Source organism: Lepeophtheirus salmonis, chromosome 9, assembly GCF_016086655.4.
Source record: "Lepeophtheirus salmonis chromosome 9, UVic_Lsal_1.4, whole genome shotgun sequence".
In the NCBI taxonomy this organism is placed as follows: domain Eukaryota; kingdom Metazoa; phylum Arthropoda; class Copepoda; order Siphonostomatoida; family Caligidae; genus Lepeophtheirus; species Lepeophtheirus salmonis.
The window spans coordinates 6379519-6392019 of NC_052139.2; the positions used below are offsets into that span (position 1 = coordinate 6379519).

At 33.8% G+C, this 12501-nt stretch overlaps 4 protein-coding genes across 5 annotated transcripts; 2 read left to right on the forward strand and 2 right to left on the reverse strand.

Moving 5' to 3' along the window:
* Positions 1 to 452: 452 nt before the first annotated feature.
* Positions 453 to 4043, forward strand: LOC121124143 (uncharacterized). Of its 2 annotated transcripts, none has more exons than XM_040719266.2 (4): positions 453 to 1150; positions 1232 to 1402; positions 3089 to 3764; positions 3811 to 4043. In XM_040719266.2, the coding sequence occupies exons 1-4, from the start codon at positions 981 to 983 to the stop codon at positions 3814 to 3816; spliced, it is 1023 nt and encodes a 340-aa protein (XP_040575200.1). In that variant the 5' UTR covers positions 453 to 980; the 3' UTR covers positions 3817 to 4043. The 2 variants fall into 2 exon arrangements, with proteins under 2 accessions (XP_040575200.1, XP_040575199.1); XM_040719265.2 differs by having other exon boundaries at positions 3827 to 4043.
* LOC121124142 (beta-1,3-galactosyltransferase 5) lies at positions 1412 to 2952 on the forward strand. Its single transcript, XM_040719264.2, has one exon. It carries the CDS (start codon positions 1552 to 1554, stop codon positions 2647 to 2649), a length of 1098 nt encoding a protein of 365 aa, XP_040575198.1. The 5' UTR covers positions 1412 to 1551; the 3' UTR covers positions 2650 to 2952.
* Positions 3946 to 6843, reverse strand: LOC121124140 (dynein axonemal heavy chain 6). Its single transcript, XM_040719263.2, has 4 exons — positions 6337 to 6843; positions 5280 to 6260; positions 4758 to 5211; positions 3946 to 4690 (listed from the first exon to the last, which is right to left on the reverse strand). Exons 1-4 carry the CDS (start codon positions 6841 to 6843, stop codon positions 4014 to 4016), a joined length of 2619 nt encoding a protein of 872 aa, XP_040575197.2. The 3' UTR covers positions 3946 to 4013.
* Positions 6844 to 6863: 20 nt separating this feature from the next.
* LOC121124139 (uncharacterized) lies at positions 6864 to 12428 on the reverse strand. Its single transcript, XM_040719262.2, has 7 exons — positions 12296 to 12428; positions 12020 to 12228; positions 11624 to 11932; positions 11048 to 11428; positions 9621 to 10979; positions 7536 to 9554; positions 6864 to 7466 (listed from the first exon to the last, which is right to left on the reverse strand). Exons 2-7 carry the CDS (start codon positions 12113 to 12115, stop codon positions 6864 to 6866), a joined length of 4767 nt encoding a protein of 1588 aa, XP_040575196.1. The 5' UTR covers positions 12116 to 12228; positions 12296 to 12428.
* Between the last annotated feature and the right edge of the window lie 73 nt (positions 12429 to 12501).

A 12501-nucleotide genomic window follows, 5' to 3' on the forward strand; every position in this document is an offset into this window, starting at 1 on the left:
ATATTACTCATAAATACATAATAACTATGTAATTTTAATGGATCAAAAATAAACGATAATATAAATGTATAGTTGGTCGTTAGAATGACTCATATTGTAATTAAATAATGCCTTTTAAGACGAAGAAATTGTAAGATGTACAATTTGCTTAACCACGTTGTAACTTGTACAGACATTTCAAGTTGTATACAATATATGTATCATGAAATATCATGGGAATTACAGTTACTTATCACAACTTGCAAATAGGAAATAAAAAGATAACTGTTACTGAGAATTGTGGTCTAACTGAATTAAGTTCCTAAATTAGGAGCAAATATGATTTTAAAAGAGTTTTTATCAATTTATTAATAAATTCATGTATAAAATATAGAACTTAATAACAAGAAGAAAATTTAGCTATTACATTAACATATATTCTTTAAAGGAAGAGCAAAAGAGGAGAGACCTTCACATACACACGATCGAAAGGCTGCATGAAGACGACGTGAGAGCCAAAGAGTGTCTGTGTGAAAAGAGTATCTAGGAAAAGCGAAATTATATTTTTATTAAGTATGATGAAATAATATTATCTCATGAAAGGAAAGAAAGTTAAATGGAACGCCGTCTCTCTGAGTCCCCTTCAGAGTGCTACCTAGTAATTTATTTCCATAGCCATTTATGTATGTAAACTATGTCTAGGCACAAATCCTTTTTAAACAGTTTACAATATTATGACATTCCTTGTTTTCAAATAAAGATCGTAAAGCATTGAATTTCAAGTCATGCTCGATCAAGTATTTTTCAAATTATTAATAAAAGAAAAAGCAGAAATGAGATGACGAATCATTCTGGGAAGAGAAAGGATTGGCTTTCCATCCGTTATGCTGAGACATGAGATTGCGTCATTTGAATTTTTTTTTTAAATATGTAATATAAAATAAATGTTTACGAAACAAAACAAAATCCTTCATTTCAATTTTCATCAATCAATGTGAGAAATGGAATCGGCACCTATTCTGGCAGCCTTTGGAAATCCGTTGCTAGATTTCATTCTTCGTGTGAATGATGAAGAAGAAAAGGATTTGGTGAGGAAATATGATCTTTCAAAGCATGATGCTATGGAATTAGACACGATTCAATCCGGTCTATTTCATGACGCAATGAATTGGTAAGGGGGTTCCTCAAGATTTTGAGTTCTCAGTTCATCATGTATTGACTAATATCAAATATGTACTTATATAACATTTAGGCATGGAAAAATAACGATATCACCGGGTGGATGTAGTTTAAACACATGTCGAGTCCTTCAGTGGCTACATTCTCACCGTCCAGGGACTGTACTATTTTTTGGGTCCGTTGGAAAGGATGAACAGCATTTCAATTTGAAGAAGTTATGCGTTAAAGACAATATATCAACAAGGTAATTTTCGTTTTTTCAGTGGTGTGTAGAAAACATGAGAAAATATTTTGATTGCTGTACTGCCATAACTTACAAGTTACATACAATGAATACAGAATAATAGACTATAGCAGGTATAGTTGACAGTTTGGACTGAGAATCCCGATAAAATGGTTCTTATCAAGGGATTTTTAAAGGTTCTAGTTCTCTGTACACTATTCAAGTTTTTGTGGATATGGTTCTTTTTTTACAAGAGTTCCCATCATGGGAATCTCAGATCCAGGCAAAAACAGCTCCAAAAGGATTTGTCACTTTTTCATTTCCCTTCAAATCCTTGGATGGAAAAAAAGTCCCACTTCAAGTCAAATAGTTATCATATAAATAACTGTACCTATAGGGACAACCGTGGACTCCATTTGGATCCCAAAACATTTTTGGAGGACTATTTAGACTATTTTTGGTGTTTAATTGGAATTCAGAATCATGATTTCCATGTATTTGCTCTCAAAGGCTCTAAAAATGAATTACTTATTTACTCCGACTACCAATTCTCCATTGAGCCTGAATTAAAGTTCAAGGAATATGATGTATTCTTCATTATATTCGCTAAACATCACATGGATCGTCAAAGACTGAGAAATACTTGGATCCAGGATTTGAAGCATCCGAAGGAGGGCTACCTATTCTGTATCCCGGATGACACTTGGTCTATGTCACTTGTATCTGAAGAATTTCGTTTCAAGGACATGTTAAGTTCAAACAATGATACGTCCATGCTCTTTTGGCTCCATTCCCGTGGAATCTTTTCGCAGTTTATTGTGAGGATAGAGTCAGACTTCTTAGTCAACATGAATACTCTCAGGATCATTCTAGTTCAAGAGACATATGCGAGTAATCGTATCTACGGAAAGCTAAATAAATATTCAATACCAGATCGATCCCGAGATGGTGCAAATTATTTGTCAGAAAGGGAATGGCCTTGGGGACATTACCCACATTTTATGTCAAATCAGTTTTACATTATCACAGGAGATGTTGTGTCCAAGTTATTAACAGCCTCTTCTCGTGTGCCAAAATTGGCAAATCTCTCTGAGAGTATTTACACCACAGGGATTCTTTCCATCGATAGTAACTTACTTTTAGTGGATATGAAAAAATTTGTGACGGAATCATCAGATCATGTCTGTACAAGTGCCATTGTTACTCAACCGGGAAATTTAAAATCTCTGTGGGAAGGGATCAAAACATGTTCGATGGAGCTCATTTGATGATTTTTTTTCCTTCTTCATGCTGTTGTTCAATATAGTTAAAATATTTATTTTTATGTTCCTTTATATGATAGTTTATAAAGTGTTCAATTACATATTGAGTTGTGCTCATCGGGGATGACGAGACATATTAAAGGAAATCTCTTTATCATTGTGATACGATGATGTATATCAACAATCAATCTCTTTTTTAAACTCAATTTAAATTTTTGCTGCTTTTATATGTACAAAGTAAATCATATACTTATATAAACGTTAATTTAAAAGCGAATTAAATCATGTACTACTTATTTACTAACTCAATATTGAGCCTTTTTTTTTTTTTTTTTTTTTTGTCGAATTGTACATAATACTATTTGAATATGCGCATTATAATAATGTACATATTACACATATAAGTGATAGATTAATTATATTTTCTTATGATGAATGATTGTAGGTTACGTGAAGTTGAGGATTCATTAACTGGCCACTGCATTGTTTTAGCAAATGGACAAGAAAGAACCCTTGTTGCCAATATTGGAGCTGCAAACCAGTACTCTTTAAAGCATCTCATTCAACATGAGTCCCTACTAAAAGACACTCCTATGATTTATGTTGAAGGTTTCTTTCTAAATCATTCACCAAAAGCATCCAACTACCTCGCCCTTCTCTCAAACTCCAGTGATAAGATCTTCACTTTTAATCTATGTGGAAGCTACGTGTGTCGGGAGAAGGAGTATGTGGAGAATGTAATGAACATATTTCCACAAATCAATGTTCTCTTTGGAAATGCATATGAATTTGAAGCATTTAATAACACATCCCGTCAATATGGGCTGAAGGGAATTGATTTCCTCCAGGAAGAAATGGAATTCTCTACCCTGGAGGGTAAGGAAGGAGAATGCGTTGGTGGAGGGAACATATCTCATAGTTCCCATCTAGTAATAATTACGGACGGTCCTAGGGATATTATTTGTTTGGATCTGGAAAAGAAAAAGAAACTACGAGTACCTGTTAAGCGTATTCCAAAAGATGAAATCAGAGATACAGTTGGAGCTGGAGATAGCTTTATCGCGGGATATCTATATGGAATCATTTTGGGCAAGACTAATAGAGAATGTATCGAACATGGGGTAATTACTCATATCTTTTGAATATTTAGTATTCCTGTATGTGCAGACTTGAGTTTTTTTAGGTCATCGCAAGTCATATGATTATTCGACAAAATGGAGTCACGTTACCTGGTAATCAAGTTTAAGCAGTATTCATGAATCCCGTGTTAGTTACTATTAATTAGCAAATTATATAAATGTATTTTTCTTCTAGCATTTCAATGAAATATTTATTTGCATACATGCCATATGAGTTACAAATTATAGTCATTAGTCAATAATAAATCCTTCTAATACTTTTATGTCGCATGATTTTTTGAATACCGATTTAATATAATCGTGAATGGCACTCAGATCAAGCTCACTTTGGAGAGGTCTGTCAAATTTGTCAATAATTAATTTCAGCTTTTCCAAATTTGAATAACTCTCATCTCTGTTATCCACTTTTCCCAGACTCCATTGATATATTCTAATGAAGAAATTCATTTGAGTAATGTCTCTTTTCCAGAATGACAATCTATTTTTATAAAAAATCGTGTGAGAGAGAGGATCTGACGTGAACGATGGAGACTCGCAGCACACCATTTTAAAATTGGTGAGAACTTTATTTGAATTTAATTTAATTCCATGATTGCCGAGTACAAATAATCGAAAATCATCTTCTATGCTGGGAATTACCAATTTATTGAGTATGGCATCAAAAGATGAGAGTCCATCAATGATAACCCAACTCTTTCCGCATTTGGCCATTCTCAAAATGTTATTGATATATAATGGACTCGGTGGCGTTGAATGGGACAAAGGTAAGTATTTGAAAGGGATTTTCAATTTTTGTTGGTTATGCAAGTCCATAATAATATTTAATGAGCTTTCACCTAGTTCTTCAATTAAGATCATAGGGTGTTTCTTGGAAAGTGTTGAAATATAGAGGAATACATTTAATGAGCCTGTAGAAAACAAGGATAATAAAGATATAAGTCGTTGATTAATTAATTATTGCAAACGTTTTCTTACATAAGGATAAAGTATCCTCTTTCTCCAATGCGTGAATCCCACCTATTTCCATATCAATCTTGAATTCCTGATTTTGAAGAGCCCTAGGAATGACAACATCCACAAAATGATAATTATCTTCAGATTTGATTTTTTTAATGAATTGAGTAGCCCTTATAAATATTCCTTTTTGTTTTGGGCAAAGAACATAAATGACTTCTTCAGCTATAGCGTCTATTATTTCATGGACAATGTCTTTGTAGATAATTGTATCATGGAGAGCATTCAAAATTTTTTGATGAGAAAAAATATAAATTGGTTCTATTTCAGCCAACTTGTCTAAAAAAGTAGAGTATGCTGTGAGTTGTAAGGCAAGCTCAGAGAATTTATTAATCTTGGGAACAAGGGTTTCACTGAATTTTTTCTTGAGCACATTCAACTCATTAGCATTTTCAAAAACCGAGGCTTTCGCATCCTAAAGTTCAAAAAAATAAATATGAGATGAGGCTAAAATATGAAAGAATAATCATAATTAATAATTACCTTTAATGAAGTAATCAATCGATCGTCCTCTAACATTGAATCTTTTGATTTCACGAATACAAGAAGTACATTCCTTATCTTCTCATTTACTTTCTTCGTCTTATCTCGGATCATTTGAATGTACTTTTCATGTTCCTCAGAGAATGGCTTATCCATCTTTGCTATCAAATCATCCCTTAATTTCAAAAATAGAGACTCCTTCGTGAGATTATAGGATATAGCATTGATTTTATCATCTTCAACTAGAAATGTTTTATCCTGGGAATGAAGATATAAGTAAAATTTACTCCCCACTGCCACTTCTTCCGAATTGTTTGACCCCAGTTTGACCCTAACGTCTTTTCGCATCTTGGGAATGCCAACAAGTCCCACGAATACTCTGACCTTTTCATATAGATTTCTTTGAAATAAGTTTTTAAAATCTGGGGGATAATCAAAATTGAAATCCTTAATAATGACAGGTTTCCCATCATTCAGAGAAGATCGCAATTTTGAGCAAAACTCTGGTTCTGAAGAATATATATATGTATGCCCATTGAGATGGAGAGCTTCTTTTAAAACAATATTATTTGGATCAATGTAAAATGGCCATTTGTTTGTAAATTTTGTGATGAGAGAATTTTGTATAAAGTACTTGCATTCGTACCATCGAAGGAGCTCCTTTTTCTCATCCAACTTAAAATCGTAAAATTCATTTTCATTCTCGGAATAGCAAATCTTAAACTCGGACAAAGATCCCTTCCATAATTCAAGTAATTCCGTTCGCGATGTTTCTCTTAAATTTCCACTGTAGCCCACCACAAATGATTGAAGAAGTGCATCCCCAATGAGATTACGAAGTTTTCTCTCCGTAGTTTGTAATTGAGATTTCCAACGTGTGCATTCCTCTTCTAAGGAATAAGAGAGATATTCAGCTCGCTCCAGATGAACATTCGTAATTTCAAGATTTTTTGAAATATTCTCTTTTCTCTTTGTTCGATCCTAAGAAGAGAGCGAAATTGGTAAATAGGACTAATTAATGTAGCATATAAACTAATATAATATATAGATACATTACCATTAAACTTGCTTGCAAATTATTGAGGCTAGTTTCTACATGAGTAACCCTGTCTGTTTCGGCTCGAAGTGCTCCCATAGCCTCCACAAGTTCAGATTCTGATTGCAAAAGTTTGATTCGTTTTGGTTCAATTGAATTAAATATTGTTGCATATAGCTCAACCGCTCTGACCCACATGCACAAAGTACATGCCGCTTTAGATACTTTGCTAATATCTTCAGGTGTGCATTTAGGATTATCATTGAACCGGCGGATCCTTTTGAGTGTAGCCTCTGGGATATTATCCTTATCAAACTCAATTAGTCTTTTTACAAATGAATAGTCAGACATGAGAGCCTTAGCCCCGTTCCAATCAGATTTATGTCCCAATAGTATACAAACAGCTTCCATAACTTGTTGAATAGATTCTGGGGGATTCTTGAAGCTCCGGATTTCGTTCACTTCATTTTTATCAAGAGCATGCAATCCAGCCATCGCAGACTCAAGACCAGGAAGTGCCCTTTCCATAGATTCATGCGCATCTAGAGCTAATTCTTTTGTCTCTTCAGATCTTTTACGAGCAATAACTTCTTTTTTCGGAAAGCTTTGGAAGCTTTTTCTAAATTAGACATCTCTTGAGAAATTCTTTTTTGTAATCTATCTATTTCAGAAGCTATACGGAGACCCTCCGGTTCTTGCCCAGATATCTCGTCACTCAACTTATGAATTAATTCATTAGCCGTTGATATTTGAGCTATTCCAGAGGAAAGCTCCTTTTTTTCGTTAATGAGGTGATCGAATGTAGGTTTGTATATGCTGGGAAAGACTCTCACGGCATCTAAATAATTCAAAAATGAATTAATAGACTTCGATAATGGCACAGCTATCTTTTGCATATTCATTGATACTTTGGACAACAATGGAAGAGTCAAACTCGAGGGAAACGTATCACTCAACTTCATACCAGAGAAACGATCTTCAGCAATAGATCTCAAAGTATCATCATTCCAATAATCTATTTCATGATGCCCACATCGATGAGTTAGAAATGGATGATATTTCAGAATATAAGAATGAACATTCTCATCTTCAACACAAATGAAGAAATGTAAATCCTCTCGTATACTCTCATGAAGTGCCATTTTGGCATCCTAAAGATTAAAGTAAATTTTTAAGAAATATTAGAAATACATAAATATAATTTTTATTTATTTAAATACTTTATGTGTCTTTTCATTGTAATTTGCCTCGTACTGTTGTGAATCCGTGTCAAATAAGTATTCATTCATATCGTTATCACTCAGAAGATTATGACATTCTCCATAGAAAAGAATTTCTTCGATAAATCTAATGATTTGAATCGTATCATTGTTCAAGCCTTTCAATTTTACAAGTAGAAGAACTACTTCTCCATTACTAGCATCAATATATGCAGTCCTGAGCTGCTTTAAAAACGGTTCTACTGATCCTGGAGCCTCAACAAGACGAATACCAAGGAAAAATGATATAAACTCAGCACAGGATTTTCTCCCATGGCCTGATTTTCCATATAAAAGGACCTCACCATATCGATTGATGGATCGAATCAAACTAGATATAAGATATGTAAAAGACTTTGAGAATACAAGTCTCGTATTATAAGTCTTTCCCTTGGTGCCCGAATAGGCACTACTAAATTTTTGCATGGCATCTTTCAGGGATATCATTTTAATTCTAATGAAACCATCTTCAAGATAAAAATAGGAAATCGAATCTTTGAAGCTTGTGACATCTTTTAAATCCCTTTTGGCAGAAAACTTTGAATCAATAATATTTTCTTGATCATAAATGATTTCACCATATCCTTTATACTCATTACGTATTTCGTTGTAGACATGATTACCAAAGTCCTTACCACGGACAAATATTTCTGGATCTGCATATAATATCCCTCCTAAAACACGGAATAAATTATGATCGGATACTCGCTCAGGATGATGTTCCTTGCAACTTTCATGAATTGAGTTAATAAGGGATGGAATGGAAGTACTTGTTTCGGATACATCTTTCTCAAAGTCAGTGATAAATTTATCTAATATTGTTTTAGTAATCATTTCATTTTCGTTTTCATCTTTTCGATGATGAATAGGGTGTAAATCTCTGGTGAATTGATTCATTCTTTGTATGGAGTCCCTATAAGCATTGGGATTAGAATATTCTAGAGTCACTTCAACTATTGTTACGATTTTATAAGTAGTAAGAGGTGTAACTCTTTTTGTAATATTATCCCAAAGGAGTCTTGACTTCTCCAGAAGAGATCTTAGGAAATACGCATGCTTCACATTCCAAATGTCAAAGGATTCTAATATTAAAACCAAAACCCGATTACCATAACACCTCATCTTATCCAAAATGTAAGCATCCTCCTTAACAAAATAATCCTTTTCGAGCTCATTGGCTTGGGAAGATGACATATTTATAATACAAGTTTCAAATTTATCGTTATTTAAATATTTTATAGCTTTCCTAATTGCTGTACTCTTTCCTGATCCTCTCTTTCCGCACAAAAGAACACTCAATTTATATTCTATGCACATTTTTAAATACATAATGACCTTACTTTGCTCCCTACTTGGAACATAAAACTGTGGTTCAACATTTTTAACTCCGAAACTAAATTTCAGCGCGAGCTGATGAACATCAAACGGGTCCTTTAAATCCTCAATTCCAGGATCAACCCCCAATATCTCCATGAAGAATTGATGCAACTTTTCAACTGACTTTTTAATACTGATATGAAAAGCTCCTGATATGAATAAGGACTTATTTATATCACAAGCGCGCTTTTGCAGATAGCAATTAATTGCTAAAGACATAATACGAATGGCTTCAACATATTCATTTAGTTCATTTAATATGTATTGGCTGATCAAAATGCAGGATTTATACATAATATCAAAATCTTTTTGAGATAGTTCATGCCCAATAATCTTGAATTCTTCAATTTCATCATACATAAGTTGAACGCTCCGCTTTGATCCACATTCCTCACTCTTGTTGGAGTCATCACTCAGTATAAATCTCAGATTAGAATAATACATCAGGACCTTTCCAATATAAATGACCCATTCCTGGTTCCAAGGTCCATGTAAAAGGAATACCACTTTTCCATTGGATGCTTCAATAATGGAATTGATGTACAAGTGAAGAGATGGGTGCAAAATTTGAGAAACTGGACATATTTTTATGATGGAATATCCCTATAAATTAAAATAATAATAAATAAATATCCATTGATCATTATGGAGTTATACTTTTTGCCCTACCTGATTCTCTAAATATCGTAACGATAATGAAATGGTTTTTTGCTTCGTCATAGACTCTGGAAGATTTAAAACCGTGCATGTAAAATTTTCTACGGCTGATTGCAACTCAGTTGCATTTAAAACAATCAAATTAAATGATGAATCCAATTTGGAACTAATTGTTTCAGATGATCTAAATTTTTCCATCCAAGATTCCCCTAAAATGTGACTTAACTCGTTATGTTCGATGTTTTTCATTTCGTCCAAGGTTTTAACTTTATCCACACAATAGAAAATAAAATCCGTTTCTGTTTCAAATGTGCACTTCCCAAGAGCACTCATAATCTTATTTTGATAGTCAATATTTTGATTATTACTGAAGGGCTCAAGTAAACGAGAGATTTGTACTAATTTATTGATTAAAGACTCATATTTTAAGTGGCCTTGTTTGACAAACTCAATCCTTAATCTCATTTGAAAATCGGGCTGAATAAGTGATATAAAATTTCGCCCAATTTTCCACTTACTCGAGTCCATTCTTAAGCGCGGAAACATTCCCATGGGTATTTCATAGCCCCCAACATTGATAAATCTCTTTCCAAGGTTATTATTATCTTTCATCATGAGTTGACAATAAATAGATATTTCTTTTAGAAATAACACGTCCTCTTCTTGAACATATTCAAAATCTCTCAAAAAGGTCCATGACCCTAATTTAATAGTTCCTAGTACTACATTTTGAAGGTTCAAGTCAGGATTAAAATGAGAGAGGGAGAAAAAGAATTTTCCAAGGAGTCCGGCCAATAATCTTTGAGTCTTAGCGTTTTGAGAAACTCCAAACTCATGAAACAACTCGGAGAGGCAATATAAAGTTAGCTCTGGATTAAAAGGAAGGTCATATCCAAGATACTCAGTTCCATATTGAATTGCATTTCCAAATCCACTTACTTTCAAACGATTACCATCATATACATATTCAAGATCATGACGATTCGAATGATTATCTTGCTCATAATAGAGTAATTGAAGTAACTTTCGTGCCTCCTTTATTCTAATGGAAGGATTTGATGTATTTTTATCAATGGATTGAATACAATGCTCTTTTAATTCCTTCAAGTTAATGTCCTTATTCGCAGACCAAAATACATGAGCAGCATTGGACTGACTTTGAGCCAAATAATTTTTATCTCTCCATACTTGTGGAAAGGATGCTATACCCTTTCTCATGATATCTTGTAATTCGAGTAATAATGTGCGATAAATATCTCCATCAATTGTTTTTATCCAATGAGGAACATCAAGTCTTGCTTTGACTGGCTCATCAAACATCAATTTCTCTCCCCCTTTGGAACAAACTCCAGTGATAAAGGGATTATAGCACTGGAATGTTATAATAACAAACTAGAGTTAAAAATCATTATAAATGACACATGGATCAATATATGTACCCTTTCATGAGAATCCCCTTCCGTAAAGAGAACACTTTGAACCGATGTAAACATAAGGTACAAATATGGGTTGAGTGCAGATAGATTACCCACGGAATTCTCAAGCAGCCTTAATAATTCTTCATCGCTCAGAAAAAAAAGTCTAGGAGAAGATAATCTTGTTGCTCTCAAAGAGTCTGTGAGATGAGACTGTGTTTTGGTAAAATGAAGTTTAATGTCTGTTAGAATGAAGTAATTATCCTCATTATGAAAGGATTCCAGAATATTTGGAGACTCAATTATGGTATTCATTGCCAGTACAAAGGCTGCTTTTGTGCGCTGAAAATATTCGTGTACAGATGGAAGTTCTTCTTTGAACATGAGACATGAAAATGGAACATCCTATTGGTAGGTAAAACATCGTCACATATATTTATACATATTCCATCATTGGCAGTGGCGTCACTAACCCCTTTTTTTTTTTTTGGGGGGGGGGGCTTAACCCCTTCCAAAAGCTTATGAAGTCCCCCTCAAATGATGAAAGCTAGCAACGCCCCTGATCATAAGAGCTAATAATTATTATAATAATGAAATAACCTGTATCGCCCATAGATTTTGAACGGATTTGAGGAGTTCAATAAATGTTTTCACAAACTCTAGTCTTCCACTCCACGTCAAGAGACGCTCATTGAATTGCTGTAAATATCTAGATTTTCCCAATTGTCTGAGTGTGATAAAGCTTGACTCCCATGTGTTAAACAGAAAATCAAAATTATCCACTATTAAAATCCCATGCCGTACCCTTGTTTCAACCCGGGTTTTTGTCCAAATATCATTTAATTCCCGTATTAAATTATCCAATTTTTCTTCTTCAATAGCACTCTTAGTAATTTTGGATATTTCCTTCTACAAGCCATTGAAAAGATATGTAATTTGCATATTTAGAATTGGGGAAGCATTATTTTAATATGGAAAGAAATATGATTTACGTACATGATAGGAATAGACGCCATATTGGTCCAAGGACTCAAGGGTAAGCTCAATTTGTGAATTACTCTCTAATTCCATCCCAATGAGTTCGGATATCATTTTCCAATGCCGTGCTCTGAGAGATCCGGATCTAAGATCTCTAATACAAGGTATCTTGGATTTAAGCCCCGTGACCTCTTCTTCCAATTTCGATAAAACCTCATTCTCCTTACCTTAAGGGAATGAAAAACAGATTTTTTAAAGAGAGGAACTAAGAATATTTAACGGATATATAAGTACCTAGAGATTCTCTAATTTCAAGAATTTCTTCAACAAGTTTCCTCGTATAGTCGTAGCAAACTTCCACATCTAGTGTAGGAAACTCGATCGAATACCACTCCTTACAACGATTTCCCCAATCTTCTACACGATTCCATAGTCTTTCAATGGAACTATAATGGCAACAAAGAGTGAAAGGAAGGAGCGTACGGGGACATGAGTGAATC